Source organism: Parathielavia appendiculata (genome assembly GCF_033297405.1).
Source record: "Parathielavia appendiculata strain CBS 731.68 unplaced genomic scaffold N657scaffold_12, whole genome shotgun sequence".
NCBI classification, from domain to species: Eukaryota; Fungi; Ascomycota; class Sordariomycetes; order Sordariales; family Chaetomiaceae; genus Parathielavia; species Parathielavia appendiculata.
In genome coordinates, this window is record NW_026944231.1 from 382,732 (window position 1) to 408,805 (window position 26,074).

General features: G+C 57.3%; 10 protein-coding genes across 10 annotated transcripts; 5 read left to right on the plus strand and 5 right to left on the minus strand.

The window, feature by feature from the left end:
* Window positions 1–774: 774 nt before the first annotated feature.
* Window positions 775–1,734, plus strand: N657DRAFT_577860 (arylamine N-acetyltransferase 2; the record flags this gene model as incomplete). The annotated part of the gene is made up of 1 exon (XM_062789275.1): window positions 775–1,734. One exon carries the CDS (start codon window positions 775–777, stop codon window positions 1,732–1,734), a length of 960 nt encoding a protein of 319 aa, XP_062645058.1.
* Window positions 1,735–1,843: 109 nt separating this feature from the next.
* On the minus strand, window positions 1,844–4,559 carry N657DRAFT_623544 (uncharacterized protein). The gene is made up of 2 exons (XM_062790687.1): window positions 3,654–4,559; window positions 1,844–3,589 (listed from the first exon to the last, which is right to left on the minus strand). Exons 1-2 carry the CDS (start codon window positions 4,291–4,293, stop codon window positions 2,244–2,246), a joined length of 1,986 nt encoding a protein of 661 aa, XP_062645059.1. The 5' UTR covers window positions 4,294–4,559; the 3' UTR covers window positions 1,844–2,243.
* A 139-nt stretch (window positions 4,560–4,698) lies between these two features.
* Window positions 4,699–6,128, minus strand: N657DRAFT_665577 (uncharacterized protein; the record flags this gene model as incomplete). Its single annotated transcript, XM_062795298.1, has 4 exons — window positions 4,699–5,435; window positions 5,551–5,741; window positions 6,027–6,051; window positions 6,110–6,128. The coding sequence occupies 4 exons, from the start codon at window positions 6,126–6,128 to the stop codon at window positions 5,152–5,154; spliced, it is 519 nt and encodes a 172-aa protein (XP_062645060.1). The 3' UTR covers window positions 4,699–5,151.
* A 595-nt stretch (window positions 6,129–6,723) lies between these two features.
* N657DRAFT_648116 (uncharacterized protein) lies at window positions 6,724–8,273 on the plus strand. The gene has a single exon (XM_062793461.1). It carries the CDS (start codon window positions 6,850–6,852, stop codon window positions 8,023–8,025), a length of 1,176 nt encoding a protein of 391 aa, XP_062645061.1. The 5' UTR covers window positions 6,724–6,849; the 3' UTR covers window positions 8,026–8,273.
* A 1,427-nt stretch (window positions 8,274–9,700) lies between these two features.
* N657DRAFT_665578 (sphingolipid delta4-desaturase) lies at window positions 9,701–11,095 on the minus strand (the record flags this gene model as incomplete). Its single annotated transcript, XM_062795299.1, has 3 exons — window positions 10,790–11,095; window positions 10,450–10,728; window positions 9,701–10,399 (listed from the first exon to the last, which is right to left on the minus strand). Exons 1-3 carry the CDS (start codon window positions 10,997–10,999, stop codon window positions 9,701–9,703), a joined length of 1,188 nt encoding a protein of 395 aa, XP_062645062.1. The 5' UTR covers window positions 11,000–11,095.
* A 260-nt stretch (window positions 11,096–11,355) lies between these two features.
* On the minus strand, window positions 11,356–12,911 carry N657DRAFT_648117 (Aldo/keto reductase). The gene is made up of 2 exons (XM_062793462.1): window positions 12,250–12,911; window positions 11,356–12,194 (listed from the first exon to the last, which is right to left on the minus strand). Exons 1-2 carry the CDS (start codon window positions 12,520–12,522, stop codon window positions 11,427–11,429), a joined length of 1,041 nt encoding a protein of 346 aa, XP_062645063.1. The 5' UTR covers window positions 12,523–12,911; the 3' UTR covers window positions 11,356–11,426.
* Window positions 12,912–15,211: 2,300 nt separating this feature from the next.
* Window positions 15,212–17,107, plus strand: N657DRAFT_578054 (uncharacterized protein; the record flags this gene model as incomplete). Its single annotated transcript, XM_062789295.1, has 8 exons — window positions 15,212–15,339; window positions 15,508–15,653; window positions 15,712–16,151; window positions 16,204–16,352; window positions 16,475–16,551; window positions 16,608–16,677; window positions 16,733–16,816; window positions 16,873–17,107. The coding sequence occupies 8 exons, from the start codon at window positions 15,212–15,214 to the stop codon at window positions 17,105–17,107; spliced, it is 1,329 nt and encodes a 442-aa protein (XP_062645064.1).
* A 485-nt stretch (window positions 17,108–17,592) lies between these two features.
* N657DRAFT_657866 (HAD-like protein) lies at window positions 17,593–18,509 on the minus strand (the record flags this gene model as incomplete). Its single annotated transcript, XM_062794844.1, has 2 exons — window positions 17,593–18,399; window positions 18,456–18,509. The coding sequence occupies 2 exons, from the start codon at window positions 18,507–18,509 to the stop codon at window positions 17,593–17,595; spliced, it is 861 nt and encodes a 286-aa protein (XP_062645065.1).
* Window positions 18,510–18,911: 402 nt separating this feature from the next.
* Window positions 18,912–20,365, plus strand: N657DRAFT_692370 (uncharacterized protein). Its single transcript, XM_062797161.1, has 3 exons — window positions 18,912–18,952; window positions 19,055–19,092; window positions 19,155–20,365. Exons 1-3 carry the CDS (start codon window positions 18,950–18,952, stop codon window positions 20,017–20,019), a joined length of 906 nt encoding a protein of 301 aa, XP_062645066.1. The 5' UTR covers window positions 18,912–18,949; the 3' UTR covers window positions 20,020–20,365.
* A 1,477-nt stretch (window positions 20,366–21,842) lies between these two features.
* On the plus strand, window positions 21,843–25,662 carry N657DRAFT_578323 (RNI-like protein; the record flags this gene model as incomplete). The annotated part of the gene is made up of 4 exons (XM_062789306.1): window positions 21,843–21,897; window positions 21,990–24,054; window positions 24,115–24,863; window positions 24,923–25,662. The coding sequence occupies 4 exons, from the start codon at window positions 21,843–21,845 to the stop codon at window positions 25,660–25,662; spliced, it is 3,609 nt and encodes a 1,202-aa protein (XP_062645067.1).
* Window positions 25,663–26,074: the final 412 nt, after the last annotated feature.

Below are 26,074 nucleotides of genomic sequence, written 5' to 3' on the forward strand. Positions count from 1 at the left end.
CCCCCCGAACGTCTCTTGCCCCCTTTACCCATCCGAAGCCCACCACTAACCAGTTCCTCTCACCCCCAGGGTTCTGCTGCCGCTAAGGCAACCACTGCGGCCCGGGGCATGGTCTCTCCATCAAACCCAATCGCCGAGAAGACGCATGCGCAGCTCCAGGCCATCGCGATCCAGCAGAACTGCAATGGCGCCGGCTCTGAACCTGCGATACAAATATTGAAAAAGGAGAACCTGGAAGCTGGCTGCTCCTTCAAATACCGGAAGATTCCAAGTAGGATGATTGGCTGCATTTGCATGATGTGGGTTCCGTATTGAACTAAGCTATATGCGGGCTTATGGAGCACGCTTACCGCGCAATACGCTGAGATAACGGCCCGCGCGGGTACGGGTGGGAGCGGTGAATTTTACCTTCAGGTCCCGCGCTGAGATGGCTCGCAGATGGCAACCGCCCGATGACCCATAACGACAGGCAACCATCATATTTTCCACCATGACCTACACGCCTTATTCTCTCGACAACGGCTTGGTAGGTTCAAGTGAAACCGCATGAGGGTATGACGACCAGGATCCTACTCTTGGCCCGGTGAGATGACGGCTTACGCCCTTCCAACGACAGGTCCGAAACCGCAGTGAGAGTTCTGTTGGGTTGAGTCACGAATAGATAACGGACTATAGAGTTTCAAACATGATGCACATGGACCTCGATGTAAACAAGTGTCCATCCCGAGTTCACTGTCAATCGCTACCACAAGAGCCCCTCCCCCTCCGCCGGAGATGGAGTCAGCATACACACCCTCCCAGGTCGCCGAGTACCTTTCGTACATCGGCCTGCCCCCATCCTTCCAACCGTCCTCCAACCCGACTCTCAACTTAGACTACCTCACGGCCCTCTTCACCCACCACATCACCGCCATCCCCTACGACAACCTCTCAATCCACTACTCCCCCGCCCACGCCATCCCCCTGGACCCACAGTCCCTTTTCTCCAAGATCGTCTCGGCCCGCCGCGGCCGCGGCGGGTACTGCATGGAGACGTCGATCCTCTTCAACCACATGCTCCGCGCCCTGGGCTTCGACGCCTACCTGACCGGCGTGCGCATCCGCCCGCGCGTCGACGGCGTGCCGCAGGGCGAGTCCTACACTGGCTGGGTGCACCTGGTTAACATCGTCACCGTCCCCGACTCAGAAGTAAAATACGCCGTCGACGTAGGGTTTGGCGGCGACGGCATGACGGTGCCGATGCCACTCGTCAACGGGCTTGTGCACCACAACTCGCTCGGGACGCAGGAGATCCGGTTCGTCAGGGAGTTCATCCCGAACCAGCGGTTCCGCGGCGAGGGAGCGCATAAGATGTGGGTGTACCAGGTGCGGAATGGCAAGGACAAGAACTGGGTGTCGTTCTTTGCATTCCAAGACCAGTTTGAGTTCTTTGAAGAGGACTTTGGAAACCTCAATTGGTACACGTCGCAGTCGCCCGAGTCTCACCAGACGTGGACGCCCCTAGCCATTCGGTTCCTGAGAGGGGTCGGGGAGGATGGGCGGGCGAGGGTCGTGGGGAAAGTCATGATGGTGAAGGGGGTCATCAAGCGGAATTTGACGGGGAAGACGGAGCTCGTCAAGGCGTGTACGACAGAGGAGGAGAGGGTCGAGGCGTTGAGAGAGCTGTTTGGGATTCACTTGACGGGAGAGGAGGTGGTGAGTATACGGGGGAGGCAGGCCGAGTTGGTTGGTTAGGGGGTGTGGCATAGAACATAATGACAGAGATTAGAGTAGACCAGTAGAAAGTTACCATGGTACCGAACACAAACAAGCGAAGGACCTGGAGTGAAGACTAGGTTATTGGACATATTGGACATAGAAACCTATCCATCTATCCATCCTATCCATGATATCGTCGTATATCCTATGCAAGCAGCAGGCGGCATCAATCATCAAGGACTCGGGAGCATACATCAGCGGGGATCACGGGACATGATCGTTTTCCCTCCACCAGACCAAAACATCAAAGACAAGTAACGCAAGACAAGCGAATAAGAAGCTCAGGCCGATTCCTCACAATGCCATGACGTGTTGCTTCCCCCCTTCCATCGCTCTATCCATCACACATATCTTGGCAGTGAGCTAGGTCATCCCCTCATCGTCACCGTTAAGAAATATACCAAGGACACCGCACGACATCATCCTATTCCCCCTTCCTCAACCCCACATCACCTCACTGCAAACACACGCACAACACGTTCGCTTCACTCCTTGATAACCTCTCCAGTCCCCCCACCACCACCATCCTCCTTCTTCCCAAACGCACTCGCCACCGCCCACCCGCCAAACCAGCTCTGCCGCTTGTTACTCGCACTCGCCGCCGCCGCCGCAGCATCCTCCTTCTCCTGCACCAGCCTCAGCGGCCGGGGCTTATTTCCCGCAAACGTCGTAGTCTTCTCCTTCTCGCTGCGAGGCGGGCTGCTCATGCCGATGCTGGGCGCGGGGCTGCTTACTTCTCCCGTTGTTCCCGTGGCAGTCGTATTGGCACTCACCGAATCGCCCGAAGTGCTGCTTGTCTCGGATTTCATACCCGGGAAATTCCCGCCTGTACTGGCGCGGTTACCCGGTAGGGAGAAATAGGTCCCGCTGGAGCGGAGGCTTGGGGAGAGCGGGCCGTCGGACGCGGCTGACGGCCCTTTGTACATTGCGTTGACGATGCTGGCGGCGCCTGGGAGACCGGACGTGTACTGCTCGCTCATGGGCCGGCTGCGGACGCGGGTGCTGGCGGAGCGGGTCAAGCCGATGGGGATGCTGGGCGCCGTGTCTGGGTTGCTGATGGCCGAGGATTGGTTGCTGTTGTTGTTGGCCGAGGGCATGAAGGTCATCGGGCGGGGCTTGGGTTTCGCCGCGGAGCTGCTGCCGCCGCCGATGGCCATGGACTTGGCGCGCTGGAGGAGGGATGGCCCCGGGGCGGGCTTCGGGGGAGGGGGAGGGGGGAGGTCCTTGTTGGTGTTTGGCGGCGCCGACTTATTGTCGTTCGCTTGGTCGAGTATGTGCTCGAAGCCTTGGTGCTGCAGCAGGCGCTCAATGATCTTGTTGATGTAGAGAGTCAGGGCTTTGTTCTGGTCCTTAACCGATTTCAGCTCCGCCTCCAGGCGCCGTTGCGTCTCGGTGTCGTGTTCGGGGGCCGAGTCGTCGTGGGCATCCGAGAGCTCGTCGGCCAAGCTGGTGCCGCTGCTCCTACCCTCCAATGCAGCTAGGGCGTCTTGGTTGGCGGACGCGCCGCCCGAGTAGGCGAAGTCGTTGGTGGCAAAGTCTCCCTTGAGCGTCCTGTCCTGCAGCAGCAGTTGGTAGCTCTCGTTGTCCTCCATCAACCGGGCGTTGGCCACCCGGGCTTCCATCAACTGGCGCTCCACCTCCTGCAGGCGGCCTCCGCCCTGGTTTTGCGACTCGACCAGCTTGATTTGCGCCTCGGCCAGCTCGAGCCTCAGCGATTCGATCAGCTTGTCCTTTTGCAGCAACAGTTTGGAGTTGTTGCGCGAGTCGCTGCGCTGGATCGAGGACGGAGGTGCAAAACTGCCGTTGTCAATGCTTGGCGAGTTGTTCACCGCTGTTCGGGGAAATCATGTTAGTGGACGTCTTGGAAAGGCAAAAGAGGACAGAAAGAAACGTACATTGCCTGGTTGGTCTGTCTTCATCAAGGTTCCTCTGCGCCAGACTGTCCTTCAGCCTTTGGATGACGGCCTGCATTTCCTCCTCGCGGTTGGCCATCTCCTCCTTCTCCTTCATCATGGCGCTCCGCTCGGCCTCGTAGATGGTCTCCATCTCGCGCATCTGGCGGGCCGCCTCGCGTTTCTCGTTGGTCAGGACCTCAATCTGCTCCTCGTTCTCGTGCACCTTTTCCTCCAGCTTGGCCTGCTCCTTGAGCGCATCGTCCAGCTTGCTCTGCAACACCTCGGTCTGCCTCTTGTACGACTCGGATGCCGACTCGGCATGGGCGAGCCGCTCTTTCAGGTCGTCGATTATAGCAACTGTCTCAGCGCGGATAGCCTCTTCGCGTTCGATGTCGGGCGAGGCACTGCCCCTGCCGTTCACGGTGGTGCCATTGCTCAGCATTGATTCGCGTCGCTGATGGGCGGCAGCGCGGGCCGACACGGGTGTCCCAGTGCGAGTCGAGCGGGTGCGCGCCACGCCAGCACCGGCCGCCGGGCTGCTACTTGACGATGGTGTCGATGCTTTGGGAGCCGGGCGCTGCGGTGTTCCTGTCGGCGTCTCGCGGCCTGTCGCCGGCGGCTTCTTCACGGCGCTCGCCATTTTGCTGCAACCTCTAAAGCGGCAGATAGTCCAGATGTTCCCGCACGCAAAAAGGTCACGCGGCGGTGGCAATCAAATTGTATCGAGGTACGAATGCTGCACTCGAACGACCCCAAACGGTTTGCGCTCACTACAGTGTTTGGAGGGACGGGTCAGGGTCGAGCAAAGGGAAACAGCGGTCTTTGATATTTGCCGGCCCACCGCAACCTTGACTCGGCCACAGAAGGCGTTGCTGGCGCGGTGGCCGGCTTTAGGTCGTGCCAGTGGCGGGCAGGGTGCTGCAGCAACAACAGGGGCAACGTTTTGGAGACATGGAAAGTCCTTGCCCAATCAAAGGCTACCACAGTAGACTGTCTCGTGTGCCCCTGAGTACGGAACCTGGCCCCACACCTTGGTTTCTTTGCCATGCCTCGACGGCGAGGTTGCATCTGGACCTTGTCCTCCAATGTCGCTTCAACCCGCACCGTCACCTCGATGCTTAAAAAAGGTGTCTCGGCGAATCCCGAACGGCTCATCTCTCTCACTTCACAAACATGCACCATCCTGGCTGAAGGCCGACGCATGGCAGATCCCCTCAGGGCGGCGCCAAGAAGGTGAAACAGAAAACAGACAGGGTACGGAGGCACCGGTACTGTGTTCGCAAGTTCGGGAAGGGCTTTGAGCTCTAGGTTTGGCCGGGTTGGATTGTTACAACGGGAGTTACTCGCCGGCTTCGAAATCTCTAGCCCTACAAAGCGCCAAGCGAATTATAAGCTAAATGGAGGTTCATGGATACAGATTTCACCACAACCCCATCTCACAAGACGAGGTCACACACTCTAAGCAATTGCTGACGTTGATGAGCCGTCTGCTCTGCGCCTACGCCAAGTTTAGGTCCGGGCAGTCTTTCGGATTGGCGTAGAACGTGCCGCCCAGCTGCTCGATAACCCTGCATCGCTCCTCCATGGTGTAGGCATTGAACAGCATGCCTGCGTGCTTCTCAGCAGCGATCAACTCATCGGTGCTGAGAACCCAGACACCGCCCCCGACCGGCCACCCAGTCCCCAGGAATCTTTCCCCGACCACGCCTGCCTGGCGTACTTCCAGCTGGTCCAGATACCACGCGGCTTCGCTCTCCCACCAATCGGCACCCAGCTGGCGCACTGAGATAGGGGATCAGTACCTAACCACCCAGCTTCACTTGGACGGGGTAGATGTCTCGAGTTCGTCCACGGTTGGATCGAGGCCATGAGCATGGGAGGGGGAGGCCTTTCTTACTCTTATTGCAGTGCGTCTCTCCATCTGCGGCAGAGTCCGGATCCGTCGGATTGGGGCGCGGAACCGGTTCGAATCGGTCGTAGCCCAGAAACGCGATCTCGACGGTGGAAGCCACGAGGACGAGGATGCCGCCCTTGGCTGGCCAGCCCAACACCAAGGCGCCAGGCTTGGTGCCGTACGACACCCTCGCTCTGTCGTTTGTGGAATCCGCTCTGGACAACCGACGATGTCGACCCAAGAAGGTGTCGCCATGGTGACGGGTTGAGGCTTTACGAGTAGCCGAGCGAGTGTAACCGCTGCTATGGTAAAGCCGTTCCTGAAGGACACAGCAAGAGGTGCTCGGTTCTGGGACACCAAGGTGGCCTCGACCGAACAAACCCACCAACCAACGTTAACAGCCCTCTCCCTTCGGAAAAGAACGCGACGAGATTCCACCACATTAGCAATAGTGTTTTACTATGTAAATCGCGATCCACTGTAATCTGATCAATGGCCCAAAGCCTTCAAATTAGCAGAACGCAGCGTGGTGCGAGCAAACAGCCTGGTCGGCCTCCCTCACCACCCCCGTCGTCGCACATACCTCCAACGGGCGTGGCGCGGCTTGACGGGCGCCCATACACGTACCTCTTGGATGGCAGGACCCAACCTTTATCGGAATATGACCAGCCGTCTACGCGCGCCGCCCACCCCAGCGTACTGGATTGGAACCTGGGCATCACTCGACCTGTGTCAGACGTTGAGACGCATATTACGCGCAACATCGCCGGACTACTGCGATCCTGCCGCGCCCTGCACGTCGAGACAGCCGCTCTGTTGTATTCGGTCAACCGATTCGTCATCTTCTACTCGCACCAGGGGCTCTCTTGACCATCTGCGCGCTCTATCGCCAACGTCGCTCGCCTCCCTGACCAGCTTGAAGATTGTCCTCAACGGGTCATGCCGCGGGTCTACATGTACCAATTCGGTATATGGCAGCCCATATTGCTGGTGTGGCAGCCATGCGTTGGAAGAATGCCCGTGGGCTGTCAAGTATCACTGCGCCAAGAAGCGTGGTGGCCAGCACCGCCGTCCCTTACTAGATTCCGCCTCGGGCTTGGATTTGACTGCCTCCACATCAGCGAAGCAGGAGGTCCAGGCTATGATGGGCGAATGGCACGAACACGGTGGCGTACATCTCGTAACATATTGGCATTGAACGTTTGGAGCTTTCCTTGGTTTGCGATGTCGACCCGGAGCATCCGTGCGCCCTAGAAGCCGCCTTGCTCTCGGCCCCGTCTCCCTCTTCCCGCGTCTTAGAGAATGCCATGTGCAGCTATCCAAGTCAACCAGCTACCCACTCCAGCAAATGGCTCAAGAAGCGATTCTCCAGACCTGCGGCAGAGCTTCTCCCGTGGCCCTGTCAACCCCAGGACTTCGTCGGCTCTCGCAACCCTCCCGCCAGAGCTGCGCATCCGTATCCTCGAATATACCGACCTTGTAACCCCTTGGAAGGAGGTTACATGGAGTTGGCAACACCGCGGCTACCGGGTGGTTTGCGCTCTCTGCACCTCTTCGTCGCTTGACTCCCCACCCCACAATCACAGTGGTTGCCGACTGAGCAGCTGCGATCCTAATGTCCACGATGGGGACTGCGTACCATCCGCCGGCTGCCGACATTCTGCTTTCTCCTCTTCCGCCTGCAACTGCTGGGCCCCGCCCACCAACCTGTTTCTTATCTACCGCACTTCCTACCGAGACGCCCAGTTCGCCTTCTTCTCGCGCAACCGCTTCATCATCCACGACTTCCACGTAACGGAGCCCTGGGACCTACCGGCCGAGCAACTCGAACCGGGCAGGCCGAAAACTGCCAGCACGCGCACCAGTTACCCGTTCGAACGTCTCGCCGTTTCCAAGTTCCTCCGGGACATTGTCCCTGTCCACTGCCTGGCCTACCTCCGGTTCCTCGAGCTGTTGTTCCCCCCTTACGTGCCCCACGACTGGCCTCATAGAGAACACCCAGCGATCCTGGACTGGGCCGCCACGGTGGACTGGGCCCGAGGCCAGGTCAACGCGCCCGCGCTCACCATCCGCCTTGTCATGGCGGATTTCGGGGCCGGCGCGCCCATCATTGGCCGTAGGGCTATGACCAAGGTTCTAGCGGACGATACCCTTCGAGGGTACGCGTACATCATGCAACCTCTGAAGCCATTGGTAAGGGGGATGGCGGCGGCGGCCTGGCGGGCCTCTACCTGCACCCGGCACATCCCGCGCGATGGATCCTGGACGTTTGCCGGCGTGCTCAACTGGACGACGGGTACCTCGCCCGACTGCACCGAAACCACATTGTTGAGGCTGAGCGATATTTGCGGGGCCCCGGCTCGAGTGCCCTCAACCACCTCAACAGGGTTGAGCCCAACAAGAGCTCCTGGCAGCGCTGGTATCAGGCGGATAATCCTCACGGTGATTAAGATGATGGAGATAATACAGTGGTACTAGGGAGCTACCTTTGCTGTCCTTTTTTCAAGGCGGGCTTTTCGGACTGTGGCGTTCGGCCCCTGGGACTGTAGCCCCACCCACTCACCATACATAACCCCAACCCTGATTTTTGTTGCGCCGCACCCCGTACCGCAGGCCGCATCACACTGGCCATCGCGTTGCTAGAATAAACGGCATTGCGTCGCGTCGCTCGAAAACAGTAAAATGCATTCGTTTGAGCGCACTTGAACCATGTGAGCGCATTTGATGGAATTGAGTACACTGCGATGCGGTTCAACTGAGCGATCCAATGCGGCCTGCGATGCGGGGTTGCTGGCGAGAAATTTTCCAGGGTGGGGGTTATTATGTGTGGTGGGGTTACAGTCCCACGGGAGCAGAACATCACAGTCCGGAAAGCCCGCCTCCTTTTCAAGGAGTCAAGCTGAGGCGTAGCCTTGGCCTCCTCGAGCTGGACTTCCAGAGCTGGCTTGTTCTCTCCAGTGTTTTGGTGTGGGATCGTATACCTCACCCCTCGCGGGCGGTGATAGAGTTCATCACCTTGTGTGTGGCAGTGTCATGTTCTCTGTGAAGAAGGCAACGAAAGGGCACGCGATGGTTTTCCGGCAATTGTTGAGGATCATGAGACGGGGCACAGGAGACGACGGTGATTAGAAAGAAAGGGAAAGCAGGCAGCATGTTCTTTGGGACCCGACGTACACGGACAACTTCATATACGCTGCTTGGTATCGATTCTCTCTCCCAGCAAAGTACAAAGGGAATGCATATGAATGCGCAATGTGTAGAAACAAACGCGAAAAAGCACACCACCAAAGCCCCCTCCGCTGGTCGAAGGGGGTGATCGGCTACGAAAACCCTCGAGTGTTTTGCTTCGCGAAGGTATCGAGCCGGGGCCCTCAGAGAGACAACCGCCAGTTCGCGGGTGAGTGAGGGGGGGTTCAGGTCCCGACGCCCGACTGACTGGGCATGGCCCAGTTAGTAGGGCACCGAGAATGGACGAGGCGAATCTTGTTTACATAGGGTCGGCGGCAGGGTGCACACAGTGGTGAAACATGGGAAGGAAGAGTTAGCACGGCATGCTCCCTGAGAGTGCGCTTGCTTGGGGACGAGGCATCATGGGAGAACGCGAGCGCAACCCGTAATGAGATGGTTTAGGTTAACGAAAAGCGTCAAATGATGGTGTGCCACACCTTCGGCAGGGCTACATAAACGAAAAAAGTATTTTGTTACTCGTGAGAGGGGATACAGTTGGAAAGGTAAGCACCTGGTGGCCTTGTTCCACATTTACAGGTGAGAGGCATTGCGACAGAGTGCTTGGAAACGTCCCTGTCCGCTGCCCTGACCTTTGGTCTCCCTCAAGGTGACCTCATCCTCCAGGGAGGGCCATAGTAATCGTCTAGGTATCCGGTAGTGTCCATATTCTGCTCTGTCCGTACAGGCTCTCTGAAGTTCTGACGTTCCGTTCCTTCCCCGAGCCATGTTGGCTGAATAGGGGTTGACGATTAAGATCATATCGTGTGGCACAATGCGTGCTCACATTCCCCAGTACACGCAGTGGATGTGCCCACTCCATCAAAGCCATCGTACATTCCACTCTTGCCAAGGCCCTATATCTCACGCCCGCTCAGCGCCCAAGTCTATGCCATGCAAGTAAGCAATCCCAAACCTCTCCCTCCCATTACGCCTCAACCTCCTCCTCCTTCCACCCCGCCTCCATAACCACCGCTGTGCCCCCACCCACAACCCTCCCGCCCTGCTTCCTCTTGACCCGACACCGCATCCCCACCTCCTCATCGAATATAAACCGCCACAGAACATACGTCCAGCTGCGGTGATGCGGCAAATCGGCATAGAACTCCTTCGCCATCTGATGCAACACCGGCAACCTCGTCCAGGGAATAGCCGGAAAATCATGGTGTTCGTTGTGCAAACCAACATTGTACGTCAGCAGGTTCAGCGGACCGTAATAGCTAAACGTCTCGGGGATGGGAATGTTATTCCCCGGTCGGCGCGCCGCGGGCTCGATCTTCTCATAGACATAATGCTCGGCGATGAAGTGACCGGCGGTCGGGTGCAGCGAGCCGGCGAGGAAGGAGGAGAGCAAGAGGTAGAGGAGGGAGTTGGCGCTGAAATAGCCGGGGAGGAGGAAAACGAGGGCGTAGTCGAAGACAAACTGGACAGCCAGGTTGACCCAGTGCACCCAGGTGAAGGGCACGCGGTAGACGGTCATGGGCCGGATGGCGTAGAAGAAGATTTGGAAGGTGCAGAAGAAGGCTTTGCCCAGGATGGAGTCGAGGAACAGGGCTTCGAGCGCCGTCGGGAGATCCGTGTCAAGGCCGTCTACGCCGAGGGACTTGTGGTGGGTGAGGTGGTAAGGCTGGTGGGGTGTCAGTAATGGTAAGAAAGGAAAGATGCGGGAAGGCTTACCCTAAACGAGGCGCTGTATGGCACCCCGATCGGCAGGTTGGCAAAGATGGCAAACAGGCGGTTGGCCATGGGCGACCGGAAGGCGAGGTTGTGGGAGATCTCGTGGATTGCAAGGAACAGGTTCTGGTTTGATGTGGCGCCAAGGACGTAGGCGACTGCCCAGAACTTCCATGACCAGAAGGTTGTATGCCGCAGGAAGTGGGCGAGCAGCAGCTGGAGAGCCACCACGCCGGCGACGACGTATTTGGTCAGAGGTTCCGGCCCACAGAGCTTGGTGACCTGGGCGAGTGAAGAGTGGTTAGTTGGCTTGTTCGTTAGTTTCAGGGCATGCCGGGCTGACCTCTGGATGGGCCTTGATAATAGCGAGCCGTCTTGTCCGATGCGGCTCCTCGGTGTAGGTCCAGAAGAAATCGCGGTACTTTGCCTCGTCGAACTCGGCCCCGGCGACCGCTGCACCGTTTGCACTGGCGACGCCGTTGGCCTTGCCATTGGCGGTCACCTTCCCCTTGGAAGAAAAGCCATTTGTTGTTGCTGTCACCGAGCGAGCCATGGCGAGAGCTGAGAGGCCGGTATTTGACGGCGATCTGCAACAAGGGAGTCGAGACAACGGCAGTTCCCTCAACTTTTCAAAGTTGAGGAAGCCGCGAGACGTGCAGCTGCCGCTGGAATCTCGCAGCCAGCCATGGCGGTCGTGGCAGCGGGGCCCGGGCGATGCAACCCCTGGCCGCCAGTGGGGCATCTGTGATTGTGACCAATCGGGCTGTCAGGCACTGCCCGTGGTCCCATGTCTCCGAGCAATCGGATAGGGGGGCGATGTCGTTTGTTCGAAAGTGGGCTGCCAACCTGCGTGGATCATCTGATCTTCATCACTGCATGTCAAGACCAAGGCCACTGCTGCTTCATGGTCACGGTTTTCGATAGTAATGCATTGCATTCCAATTGATACATTTCCATTTATTCTTATATTCGCTCCTCCACTAATACCTCATCACGACCGCTGGCGGCTTATTGTTGAGGATATCGTCAATCTCCTTCATGATCTCAGGCGTCAACAACTTGTATGCCCTCACGGCTTCCATGTTCTCATAGACCTGCGCCGGGCTGCTCGCGCCCGTGATGGCCGAGCTCACGTTGGGGTTTGCAAGCACCCAGGCGAGGGCCAGCACGCTCTGCTTAATGCCGAGCCGCTCGGCGATGGGCTCCAGCTTGGCCACGAGGTCGGCCATGGCCTGAAACTCGGCCTTGCCGGTCTGCTTCCAGAAGCCGGCGATGAACTCGACCTGCGTCTGCGCGAAGCGACTGCCGTCGGGGATGCCGTTCTTGTACTTACCCGACAGAATCCCCTGCCGCATCGGCGAGAAGACGGTCAGGCCGAGCCCAACCTCGCGGTACAGGTGCGCGTACTCCCGCTCGACCTGGATGCGTTCCAACATGTTGTACCTCGGCTGTTCCATCACGGGCCCGATTAGACCCAGCTTGTCGGCGTAGCGCCACGCCTGCGCGATCTCGTCGGCGTTCCACTCGGACGTGCCCCAGTACAGCGCCTTGCCCGTGTCAATGAGATGGTTGAAGGCGCGCACCGTCTCCTCCATGGGCGTGTGCCGGTCCGGGCGGTGGGCGTAGATCAGGTCGACATAGTCCAGCTGCAGCCTCTCGAGCGACTGGTTCATGCCCTCGATGACGTGCTTCCGCGACAGGCCGCGGTTGTTGACCTTGCTGTTGCTGAAGGCATCGCCCCAGTAGAGCTGGGAAAACGTCAGCACCTGTTCAAACACCAAGACCTTAGGGGTGACGGCATACCTTGGTCGAGATGACCAAGTCATTTCTCTTCCAGCCAAATTTCTTAATGGCCTCGCCCATGACCTTCTCGGACTCGCCATCAGCGTATCCCTCGGCGCAGTCAAAGAAGTTGACGCCGCAGTCATAGGCGGCTTTCATGCAGGCATAAGTACCCTCGCGGTCGACGTGCCCGCCGTAGGTGAGCCAGCCGCCGAGCGATATGGCCGAAACCTGAAGGCCGGAGCGGCCCAAAAAGCGGTACTCCATTTGGGGGAGGTTATCGGGCTTCGCCATGGTGCTTGTACTCTCTGGACGGTTGGTCTGGGTTTTGGGAACGCTTGGACGGAGTTCGGCGGAGGTCCCAAGCCCCTTTTGTAGAGTTCCCAGGACAGTTGACCGGCCTCCCTTTCTGGGCCAAGTGAATCTCGGAGTTGCTCCCGCCGTCCCGCAAGGTAGCGGGGTGTTTGACGTGCCCCGCCGTTACCCCTCCGTTGGATCACCGGAGTTAACCATCGCGGACCGGAGGAGAGTGGAGACAAACTGGGCGGGCTATCGAGCAGAAGTCTGACGATTGAAGATTTTCCTCGGTTTGTCTCGAGATTCTGTTCGTGCCAGAAGTGTGGTGTGGAGATATGACCTGTATCCGTACAGGCTAACGATTCCTGCTATTTATCCGGTCACGAGCATTCCCACATTCTCTAACCCCATGTTCGTTGAAGGAAAGAACCTGATGGAGGTGTTAGAACGCAGATGTCCACTGCACATGCTTGAGACCACCTTACAAAGTAACCCTGACTTGTTTGTGTTAGCACGCTGTTGCAGGCGTTAATCTGAGAAGCAGAAGGGAGGTAAAAGAACAGATTCAAGAAAAAACTTTAGATTAGAGAAGCCAAGGAAAATGATACAGAAAAAAGAGTAGAAAAGAGGAAAAATTCGGAAAAAAGAGCGAAGTAGAAGAGGAAGAATAAAAGAAAATAACTTAGCTCCCATGACGAATGGCCCACTGCGACTTCTCTCTTTGCACGGGTTCAGAATGCCCGCTCCCTTTCCATATCCATGGTGATAGCGGAGTCACAGAGTCTGATGGTTCGGCCAACAGAAAAGGTAGATTCGAGAATGATTATCAGTGTGAAAGTCAGGATTAGATGTTGCATCAAGGACATCACGGAACTAACCGCCTTACTCGTTGGGGCTCTTTGATACCGGTCACACAGTCCAAACTTACCATCAACAACAAAGGAGCTAAGGGTCTTGGTAACTACGTTAACCGTGTTTCTTGAGTGGCCACCTTCGGTTAGTGAGAATTAGAACATTTCGGAAGAGCGAGACCACCTCGTTGAAGGAATAGGGGTGTAAATCACGGGCACTCCAGCTTACCATCCTTCACTTTCCTTGACCGTCTTTCCTTCTTGGATATAAGAGTACTGGTTTCCTTTTCTCTCTCTGTACAGTGCTTTCCTAATCTGTGTTCATTCCTTGAGACTGCAACGCAAGTTTCCGTTACAGCCGTTTAAATCGGAATGTGGCTTAGGGGTGCTGTGGGTGCTTCCATGGGTCGTAAAAGCCTTTCACCTGGCAGACCTCCCTGACGTCGTTCATGCCATATACTCTTAGGTATGCATGGCTGACCAGGCTTCCAGCCTCTACAGCTATAGTGAACCTTACATCTTCTTTATGACACCGGCATCACAATCTCTCCCTGTATCCCATCATGACGAGATTTTAGGTTGTTGTACATACAGCCTAACCTCTAGTGTTGAACATCCAGTGAAAGCCTGATATTTCAACGTTAGTTGCATCACTTACAATGAGGAGATTTGATAGAGAACAATTACACATGGTTTAGAGCATTGTTTTGATGACCTTATATTCTCAAAGCCTTGTGCCAGTTGTTCATAGAAAATGTGATGCTTCTCCTCTACGCCCCCAAATCTGTCACACCAAGACGAGGGCAAAATATGCTACTTGTCAGAGTCGCATACTTCTTATCAAACTGGTTTGTATTCATACATGGAAAGGTGGTAGAATCGCACGTCTGTTCAGGCGATATCGTTCCTGAGACATGGCCCGTGCGTCTTTCAACTTGCACAGTGATCTCCCCCCCCCCCTTGAATATTTGTTTACATTGCCCCTTTTCGGGCTACTGAAGTTGCAACACCAAAACCTATCACCGAATCCTGTAATAGCACCAAGGCGCAGTCAGCATGTGTTAAGGGCTCACCCAGATTGTCACCTCTACGTACCCAGCTCTTGAACTTATGTCGTATGTCACTCATGTTGGCGGCTCCTTCCTGATGAGCAAGCACAGGGCGTCATCCGGTCCTCTTCACTGCCTTGGACCCGCGTCTCTTCTTCCAGCAGTGACTTTGAGGCTCGTGAACCCACTATGTCTTTGCCCTAACTCGAGGTCACAGGAGGGCTTGGAATACAAGTTCTGGTTTTGCTTGCACAACATGAACTCGAAGATTGCTGTGGGTTTGCTCAAATCAGGCACCTTCTCTGCTCCCACCTTTTTCTTTGCTCCCCTCAGCTCGCTCTTTCCATCTCCAACAATTGGGAGTTGAGTAGAACAATTGAATTGATCGCCACTCGTTGATCATCTTCATCGAGGGCGTCATCGAACAGGTAAGCCATCTCATTCTCAGACATAAGTCATCTCATTATCAAACAAGTAAGCCATCCCGCCTTCCCTTCTTTCCGCTCTGTTTATCTTTCTCATTTCTCAAATAGCGAGCGATTTTGTTCTCTTTATGAACACGGTCGACTTGGTCCTTCTTACTCTGCTCGCTCGAGTTCTTTCTTCATCTTCCTCGGGCAACATCTTTCATGATTCTTCAACCGATTCTTCTTCTCTCTCCTTTATCTTCCTTGGGCAACGCCTTTCGCGATTTTTCAGCCGATTCTTCTCATTCCAACCCCAATCACCCCTCTCTAATGCGTAACTTCGTTGCAGTCACCACGCAAACTCGAGCAATCTACCAAGATGTCTTGGGACAACACAAACTCTGGCTGGGGTGGCGGCAGTGCCACCACCGCTGACGATGCCTGGGGCGCCGCTGCTGATTCTGGTTGGGACAACAACGCTGCCAGCGGCGATAACGACAATGGCGAGTGGAATGCCGGTCCGTCCGGCGACACATTCGGCAAGGAGGACACGAACGTCGGCGCCACCAACGGCAATGATGACGCTGCCAACAGCGGCGGCGACGATCGGGGTTGCTTCAACTGCGGTGAGCAAGGTCACATGAGATCTGACTGCCCCAATCCGCGCAAGCCGAGCGGCGCTTGTCGTTTGTGTAACGAAGAGGGTCATTTGGCGCGTGATTGCCCCAGCGCTCCCCCCAAGAAGTGCAAGGGGTGCGAGTCTACCGATCATCTCGTCAAAGATTGCCCCAACCGTGTTTGCAAGAATTGCGGCGAGGCCGGTGGGGAACCTATCAACTGAATCGCGAGAATCGAGGTTGCTGACGAGTCCAATCCTAGGGCACACCGTTTCTGCCTGCGACGGCGCTCGCAAGATTGACCGCAGCCACCTGCAGGACATGAAGACTGAGGATGCCTGGGCCCTCATCAACCGCGCCGTCAATGAGCGTGACATTGATGATGTCAAGGAGGCCATCCAGACCTATGTCAAGTCGGCCCCCAACACAACCTATGCTGAGCTGGAGCGCACATTCCGCGACCAGAGCGTCCCCCTCTGGCTGATTGCCATCGAGAAACCCCTGGCGGACACCTTCACCAACATGGACCTTCAGGGTAACCTGAAAAAGAAGTACACCGTCACGTACCGGTTCCAGTGGAACCCTCCGCGCCCTCGCGATCGCGAGCTCTGGCCTAACAATGTCGATGAAAACATCGAGCGCCTCAAGGATGCTGGCGAGGTCGTTTATGGCGGTCTGCCCAAGTGCAGAAATTGTGACCAGGTACGCAAGGTAGAACGTATCCGCCCAGGCAAGCAAGCTGATGCTGGTACAGGTCGGACACATTGCCAAGAGCTGCCCTGAGGAGAAGGTCGAGAAGGTCAATACCGGTGTGATCATTTGCTTCGCGTGCCAAAAGGAAGGACATCGCCGGAGAGATTGCCCTGAGCCGCGTGTCGACAAGTTCGCCTGCAAGAACTGCGGGTAAGTCCATGGTTTTCTCAACTTGTTTTCTGTTCCTTTTCTCACCTTTGGTTCCTTCCCTCTCCCTTATCCCCTTTTATTTTCTTCTTCTTTTTTTGCTAGGCATGCTGACAGCCTCGTAGTCAGAGCGGACATAAGGCTGCTGACTGTACTGAACCGCGTTCGGCCGAGGGTGTTGAGTGCCGCAAGTGCAACGAGAGTAAGTTTGCTCCGGTGCAGCATCGCCCAACCAACCTGAACCTCACATTCTTCAAGCCGGCCACTTCGCGAAGGATTGCCACTCGGGTGGCGGTGACCTTGCTTGCTTCAACTGCGGCCAGCCTGGGTAAGACTCCTCCTTTCTCGACCGCGTTGATGTCCACATTTAACATGAGCTCCAGCCATTCCAAAACCCAGTGCACCGAGCCTCGCAACCTTGCCAACGTCCAGTGCAGAAATTGTGACATGTACGGGCACACCGGACGGTTTGTTCACCCCTCTATCCCCTTTCCTGTGCTTCAAATGAATCTGACACTTCTAGCGACTGTCTTCAACCTCGCAACTGGTCCCGTGTCAAGTGCTCTAACTGCCAACAGATGGGACACACGAAGGTTAGATGCAAAGTTCCGCTGGCTCCTGAGGACGATGGCGATGCTGGCCACGGTGGTGGCGGCGCTGACAACGGCGGGTCCGGCGATGGCGGCTTTGAGACGGGTGCCGGCAACGGCAACAATGACGGCTGGAACACGGCCGCAACCGGCGGCGTCAACTGGTAGAGCTCGACTGATGAGTCGCCGGCTTCAGGCCTGAGGCCGATGTTTCGCTTTTGGCGGAATAGTCGGTTGTCTGCTTTGGTGGTGATCTCTGATCGTTTCTACTACGTGTTATGGATGCGACGGCCCCGATAGTTAGCTATTGGAGGGCTATATGCCTCGGAATCTACTCGATGGTTTGAGACTCTTATTGCCTTTCGTGACCTGTGAGCTTTTTGACTGGAAAAGCCGTGGGCTGAAGTGTCTTGCTCAGCGAACAGCCCACGTGGATCGTGAAAGGAGGCACAAGGGGTTCACCGTCGCATACAGCATCACAACACTCAACTCGAACTCGAAAAGAAGCGTGAGTCGAACTTGACGGGGACCACAACGACCAAAAGAATGATGGGAGGCAGGAAACAGAAAATGGCGTACCAAAGAATATCTGGGCGTATGAGTATTACGTACAACGCTTCAAACCAATCTGGCAGCATCTGCGCGAACAAGCCTCAAATCTTTGCTTTGGTGCGCTTGAAATTTGGCTTCACCGGAATTTTGGGATGATCACCTGCCAGGGCCAAGCCCGTGATCTTCTCCAACTCCTCGACCGCCTCGTACGCTCTCCCAAGAGGTACCTTTATAGTCCTGAACCCAGCAGCCTTGGCCGCCCTCAGGTTTTCCCCGATATCATCCAAAAACACAACCTCCTCGGGCTTCACCCCTTCCGACCAGCCCCCTGCGGCCTTGGCCCTCTCCGTGTCCGCATTCATCTGCGCAAACGCATTCACCTTCTCGAGCGCCAGCTGGTAGATCCTCGGATCAGGCTTCCGCATCCCGACGTGCGCCGACGACACAAACACGTCAAATTGACTCCTCAGCGGATCATCCTCGGAGCTCCACTGCGAGTATTCATGCTCGGGGGGGAAAATCACCGTGTTGCTGAGGGCAGCCACAATGTACCGCCCGCTGGCTTTGAGCGCTCTCAGCGCCGGGTACATCCAGGGGTCGGGCGCGCGGGCGGCGGCCATCATGTCATGAAAGAGCCACTCGCCGTCAAGGCGCGGCAGCGGCGGGATCTCCTTGGGCAGGGCGGGGTTGCGGGCTTGCTGGGCGCGGTAGAAGGCCTCCCACCGTGCCTGGTCGTGCAGGTCGGCGTTGAAGCCCGCGAAGAAGGCCGCGTCCATGGGGATGCTGCCTGTTTCGAGGCGGTGCCAGAAGCCGGAGGGCGCTGTGCGCGAGATGGAGTAGTTGATCCAGCCTGGTGGGATGCCCAGGCTGAGCTCGTAGTCGAGGATTGATTGGAAGGGGGAGACGACCTGGGGTAGGGTTAGTTATATGGGTGTGACAGGGCGTAAGGAAAGGGGATGCATACGCAGACGCCGCCGACGTCGAAGAGGATGACTTTGGGTCGTTTCGCGGAGGTCATGTTGTTGATTGCTTCGAGAATGACTTCAACGGGGAGTTCTTCCAGGAGCATCCCGTTGTCCCCTTGCTATGTGACTCCGCGACCATGAGATTGGGACAGTGCTGAAGACACCATCTTCTTAACGGTGCAAAATTCAGCTCATGCCATGTTTAAGATGTCGGGCCGGGAGTTGAGGAGCCGGGGAGTGGGTGGACCTCGGCTCGGCTTCTGATCCGTGGTCTCGCAGCGTCGAACTCGAAGCCGAGCCCCGGCGCCTCTTATGTAATCCTCGTCTCCAACCCTGCTCCCAACGCCCCACCTCGTCCCCCACCACCAATCCAACTTAGGGCTGTGGGGTGGATTTTGGCCCACGAAATATTCGTGCCGCCAAATTTCCGCTCCTTCGATTCTGCAACCCGAGTCGACCTGCCAGTACGCATCGCCCGCCTTCAGCAGTCAAAATGGTGAGTTACCGCCGGACAGAGTTGGAGAGTCAATGCAAGATGCTTCGGAGAGGGGAAATATTCTGAAGCGCAAATTGCTGACTCGAGGGGTTGCGAGATCAGGCCTTCCACAAGCTGGTCAAGAACAGCGCGTACTACAGGTGAGTACTCGATTTGATTGACAATGGAAGTCGCCAAGGGCCCCAATGCTGACCGTGTGCAGCCGCTTCCAGACCAAGTACAAGCGCAGGAGGCAGGGCAAGACCGACTACTATGCCCGCAAGCGCCTGATCACCCAGGCCAAGAACAAGTACAATGCGCCCAAGTACCGCCTGGTCGTCCGCTTCACCAACCGCGACATCATCACCCAGATTGTGACGTCGGAGATCAACGGCGACAAGGTTTTCTGCGCTGCCTACTCGCACGAGCTCCGCGCCTACGGCATCGAGCACGGTCTTACCAACTGGGCCGCCGCTTACGCCACCGGCCTGCTCCTCGCCCGCCGCGTCCTGAAGAAGCTCGGTCTGGACAAGGACTTTGCTGGTGTTGAGGAGCCCGATGGAGAGTACACCCTCACTGAGGCTGCTGAGACCGACGACGGCGAGCGCCGTCCCTTCAAGGCATTCCTTGATGTCGGCCTTGCCCGCACCTCGACCGGTGCCCGCGTCTTCGGCGTCATGAAGGGCGCTTCCGACGGTGGCATCTTGGTTCCTCACTCCGAGAACCGCTTCCCCGGTTTCGACATCGAGACGGAGGAGCTTGACGCCGAGACACTCAAGAAGTACATCTTTGGCGGCCACGTCGCCGAATACATGGAGACTCTTGCCGACGACGATGAGGAGCGGTACAAGAGCCAGTTTGTCAAGTACATCGAGGATGATCTGGAGGCCGATGCTCTGGAGGACCTCTACGCCGAGGCGCACAAGGCCATCCGTGAGGACCCCTTCAAGAAGTACGAGAGCGACGCGCCCAAGAAGAGCAAGGAGGAGTGGAAGCAGGAGTCGCTCAAGTACAGGAAGTCCAAGCTCACCCTGGAGGAGCGCCAGCAGCGCGTGCAGGCTCGCATTGCCGAGCTCCGGGAGGAGTAGAATGGGTTTGTGCTAGGGACTGGTCGCATCGTCTGGGCTCATGGCTGCTTGTTTAGGAGTTTCATCGGGGACACATGGGGGTCAATGATCAGGGTTCACCAAAAGCCAATTAACTTCCGAGCTTGTGCAGATGATACAATTCCGGATCTGGCCGGTCGTGATGCAAGAGCCGCTACAAGCTGTGGCTCCATTTTGATGCGCCTAACCATTTTGGAGAACATAGTGTGCCTTCTAGAGCTCATGAAGGTTGTGTCGCATGAGCAATCGGCGTGTGGTACTAGTAGCGCAACTACTCGACATTCCCGAACAGAGTCTACACCGTAGAGTCCTAAAGACGGAGCTATCCTGATCATGAGGTCATGCGGACTGTGCAGCCGTGCGAACCTGCCGCATACGGGCAGGCAGATGATGCATTAGAGTCCTTGCTGGTACTATCCCGGCAATCCACGTCGTTCGAAATTGTGTCTCCTGTTACATATGAACAGAAACATTGACTTGAATGCGAAGATGTTGTCGGGGGTTTGTCAGCCTGTCTCGCATCAGCTGAGAGGCTTAGCTCGAAACCTCCAGCGTTGCGTTCTCCAGACAGCGTCCACTGTTGATTTAGCATCTCGTACAGGGCTTGGCGATCTATAACGGCGCCGCATATCGTTCACCCTGTCCTCGCACAGCAGCCCGGTCCTTCACCAATTCCACCAGAATCGCATGCGATGTTGTGCGGCAGCCCGTAGCAGAGGGACCTCCATCCCAGAGCCACGTCAATTCTGAGAAGTACAAGATAGAACAGTTCCAGGTCGCGCTTGTTGTCGGTGTTACAGATGTATTTGAACGGTGCTAACTAGGGTCGGGGTCGCTTGCCACCGTTCGCTGCTTCCTGCTTCCACCAAGCCGCCACCCTTTCGCGCCAGGGATCTTGCAGAAGAGGTCCCTCACATAACGTTATCCGGGCTCCGATCTGCAGACCGGGGCGGAAGGATAATTTTGTCGCTTCTTTCGCTTCCGAGGGCATAGTTGACCTCAACCAAGATTCTCGCTGCTTACACAATTATACACATATCACCTGGTAACGCTGCAAGTCCGCATAACCAGGTTCCATTACTGTGGTTGCGTGCAAAAGCTTCGACCCTTGCTCGAGTACCAACTGGGCGCGCTGAAATCGCTGCCAGCTGCTGCCAGACCCGATGTTGAAGACTGCGCTCCAATAAAACCCTTGCCGATACTTGCCTATCCTACCACGGTAGCTTGCGAACCTCGGAGGCCCTTAGTGAGCAGCATCATCATCGAGCCCCTCCGCTATACCGGTAGTTAGCGCAGCTCCCCGGAAGAGCTCCTTTTACAAACCTTACTCTAGCTTTCACCTTACGTGATCCAGTGCGGTGAACAAGCAGTCTCAGCTCAGGGACATCAGGTTAAATTCGGCCCGGAAGTTATCGGACAGGAGATACAACAGGAGAGACCGCCTATTAGAAATCACAGGCACGCGAGCACGCGACCCTATGCGATTGACGTCAATTGCTTCCTACCTGCCACCGCTATCGACGACCTTGACCGAGGCCATGGCTCTCCCCAATACAGGCATACGGCATTATCAGTGACCTGCCCTGCCGACGAAGAGCCACAGATTGTTTGAAACTCAGACCCCAACGGTCGGATCAATACATTCGGAGTCGGCGCACTCCGTTCTCCGCTACCCCTAGGCGGAAACTGCATCTTTCGATAGCTTGCACGGTTAGGAGACTGACTTGCTGGGCTGAGCGACGTCGTCTGTGGAGCTCCGCAAGCGGTATTTGCCTAAGAGCAAGTTGTGGTGCGGCGATACCAAGATGGAGCACGTCCATAGCTTGGATGTGAGTTGGATGACGCATGGGAATCCCAAAGGTTCGAAATCCACCCGGATGCGCACATCCATAGAAAGGGACTGGGGTGCGGGTTCTGGAGAATCGCTTTGCTAATTCAACTCGACAATGTAGACAAGACTGCGAGGAATGCGACAACATGGCCCAGGTCGCAATCGAATTCCGGTCGCGACTCTCCCGCTCCGAACCCGGCCCCCAATCCCAATCCTCCCGCGCCGCCTGCAATCAACGGCAGTCAGACAGAGCCCGACGCGCCGCCAACCCTCGCTCGCTCTAACTCGGCGAGGTCAAGTTCGGACGAGAAGAGACCGCCCGCAACGCCCAGCCCGCAGCGGCGCAACTCTTGGTTCTCCAACATCTCGTCCAAGTTCACGTCTGGAGGCGGCGTCGCGCACCAAAGCCCCCCGCAAGCGAACACCGCCTCGCCGAAGCCCGGCGAGTTCTCCGTGCCCAAGGTCGTCCCCGCCAAGAACGCCGTCCTTCAACATGCTACGAAATACGAGGGCGAGGGCCCCTACATCCCCGCTCCTCCGAAGTCGTCCCAGACGGGCTTGCTGCAAGTCTTTCGGCGACTGTCATCCTCCAACGGCACGCTCAGCACAATCTCGAAGTCGCATAACCACGGGTTGGTGGAACGGCGGGTGCTGAACGTCGATCGCCACAGGGAGCGCTGTAGCATCAGCGGGCTTGACCAGGCTAAGCTTCGGAGGGTGGCCTTCTCCGTCGATGTGGAAATCGCACCCATGCCCAAGTACGCAGATGACACTGGAGACAAGAGGGGGTGTAAGGGGAACAAGGAGCTGAAGAAGAAGCTCAAGGAAAGGGGCGAAGGCGAGGCGCTGAAGCATCCCAAGGCGGTCGAACTACAAAAAGAGGTTGACGGCGAGATCAAGGCGACCGGCGCAGATGTCCCAAGGGAACCGCCAAAGGAGGCCGGCGAACCCATCAGCGAGCCGAGGCCGAGTGTCGACAGCACCTCAGAAAAGACCACGTCGGCCGACAGGAAAAGGGAGAAAAAGAAGAAGAGCGAGGAGGAGAGGAAAGCCAGAAAGGAGAAGAGACGCAAACAAGCAGAGGCCAACGGCACGATTCCCATGGAGCTCCACTACGTCAGCGACTCCTCCTCCAGCGGCTCGAGCCCCCGCCCAACAGGACTTCCCAAGACGCAGACCGCGCCCACCACCAACCCGGTCAGGATATACCGCCGGTGCTGCCAGCTGCGGGAGACGCCCATCCTCCGCAAGATCACGGAGCAGCTCATGGACCCGGCCAACTGCTCGACGGCCGAGCCGGGCATGGTGGAGAAGCTGGACCTAAGCGGCTACTGGATGCAACTGACGGATTTGATCACGCTCGGCGACTACCTCGCCGTCGTGCCCGTACGCGAAGTAATACTCGAGAACTGCGGCCTGACAGACGAGGGTTTGCGCGTCATTCTCGCGGGATTGCTCGCCGCCAGGAAACCGAAGGGTCGACGCCGGAAGCCGCCGCTCAATGGGCCCGATGGCCTGACTGCGCAAGGCGGCGTCGTGGAAAGGCTGGTGTTGAAGAAGAACAAGATTGGGCCCGAGGGGTGGCGGCATATCTGTCTGTTCATCTACCTCTGCAGGACGCTCAAGAGCCTAGACCTGTCCGGGATACAGTTTCCCAGGCAAGCTACGCCGGCGCCTGGGCCAGTGGATGGCAGTCCGACGCCGAAGCCTGCGACAAACCAGCCGCAAGGTCTGTGTCAGTTGTTAGCAAAGTCATTGGGCGAGAGACTCGGTGGGTCGACGCTCAGTCTGCTGAGCCTGGGTCAGACGGGCCTCAGCAGCGAGCAGCTGGGGTTCATCATCGACGGCGTCATCAAGTGTGGCGTGAAGCGGCTGGGTCTGGCCAACAACGGCATCGACGCCGAGGGTCTCGCGCACGTGGCCAGATTCCTGAAGACGGGGTTTTGCGAGGGACTCGATCTGGGCGGCAACGACCTGCGCGACGGGCTCGCGACCTTGGCGGATGCCCTGACGGCCGAGGACTGCCCGCTGTGGGCGCTGAGTCTGGCCGACTGCGGCCTCACGCCGTCGTCGCTGTGCAAGCTTTTGCCGACGCTGGCCAAGCTGGGTCAATTTAGGTTTATTGATTTGTCGCATAATCAGGGGCTGTTCAACTCGGATCCTAGCGCGGTATGCGTGCTGAGGAGGTGCGTCCAGGGTATTTGGCCGGGGTTGTGTTTGTTTTGAGGGCTAACTTGTTGTCACAGATACCTCCCGAAGATGGCGTGCCTGAAACGCATTCACCTGGCAGACTGCGCCATGACGCCGGAGCAGGTTATTGCAATCGCTGAGATTCTGCCTGAGGTCACCGGCCTCGCGCACGTCAGCTTCCTCGAGAACCCGCAGCTCGTCGAACTGGCGACGAACGCCAAGACGGAGGAGACCAAGGAGGAGGCGTGCGCGCTGTTCGCCTCGCTGCTGGCTGCCGCCAGAGTATCGACTAGCCTGGTCGCCGTCGATATAGAGGTGCCCAGCGAGCAGTCGAGTGATCTTGTCAAGGCCCTCGCCAAGCAGGTCGTGGCGTACTGCCTGCGCAACATGGAGATGGCGGCCACGACAGCAGCTGAGGGCCAACAGACTGAGGTGATCCCCAAGCCGGAGCCGGCGTATCCCGACGCGCTTCAGAGACTGGTCGGGCACGACATCACGGTGTTGACGGATATGGACGCCGACGTGGATGCCGCGCCGGACGAGGACTATGTCATTGGCGGGACTGGCGTTGTCCGGGCGCTGGCGGCGTGTCTGAAAAACCGCGGGGACGAGTCGAGGCGGCAATCAGGCGAGTTCATCCGTGATGTGGAGAACGGCGTGCCCCAGCCTCCGCCTGCGGCTCCGAGCGGCGGCAAGGCCAAGGAGACTTCCAAGCACTTGTTGCTGAGTGCGAGGAAGATCAGACTGAGGCTGCAGCCGGCCATCGACAAGGCCAGGGCGACGGCGAATGATACGCACACTTACCGTACGTCTCGTTCTCTGCTTACCAGATTTTGACAGCCTGACTAACAGCGTGTTAACCAGACCGCCTCATGTTCCTCTCTAACACCCTCAACGGTATTATCAAGCGCTTTGAAGAAGAATTCCCTGAAACCCGCCTCTTTGTCTCGGCCGACAGCGCCATCGACATCCCCGACCAGGATGTCAACAATGATAACGATGACGACGAAATACCCTCTATCTCCAACCTTACCTGCGACCCAACCGCCGAGGCAGCCGCAGCAGCAGACTCGATATCCGACGACAACGAAGACCCGCCCACGGCCATCCGATCCCCCTCTCTCTCCCGCTCCAACTCTCTCCTCTCCCTCAGCTCCAAGGCCCTCGCCCACGAAGAAGGCCGCATCCTCCGCGCGGGACACACCTTCCGCGCCGGCGTCCTGGCCGACCCGGACCCGGATCCCAACCTCGATTGGTCGGAGCGCTACGCCCTGCTGACCTCGGGCGTCGAGATGGTGGGCGCTGATCCGAACCATGCGAGGCTGCTGCATGATTTGTTGGAGGAGCTGGGCGACGAGGCGTTGAATGAGGAGGTGAAACGGAAGGGGGTTGTGGAGGTGTTCAAGCAGAGGAAGGAAGAGATTGTCGGGTTGTTGAGGGAGGCGGATCCGGGGGCGTGGGATCGGTTTGTTGAGAGTCAGGAGATGGCGAGGAAGAATGTTAGCGTGCCGGCTGCTGTGCCGGGCCAGGGGGAGGGGACTGGTGGCTGTGCTGGTGCTGCTGTTGGAGGTGGTGAGGGTGGGGAAACGGCTGTGAAGGATTGAGCCTTTGTTTTCAAGTGTTTCATCATGGGTACATTTTGTTTTCAAGGAATGGTAGGAGTAACAGCAATACCATGCTAGAAAGGGACGGGTGGTTGCAGTTTTTATGCTCTTCTGCCGCTTTTCCCAAGCGGCCTCATACCGCCCTGATTTGTCTGTCTACCTGCAGGTCCATCTTTTTATCACCACTACTCTGGGCCGCCCCGAGCCCCGTCCTTCCGACATCGATCCGAATCGATCGTCCGTCATTATCCCCCCGACTCGAAAGGCCCCTGGACAAGCTCGCCTTGACAGGGTCCAGCCCACCCCATACGCAGGATCTGCGCACACACGGCAAGGCAATACTGGAGGCTGGTGACATCGGTGTGGAGGGGGGCAGTGCCACTGGCTCGAAGAGTACCTGGTTGACAAATCA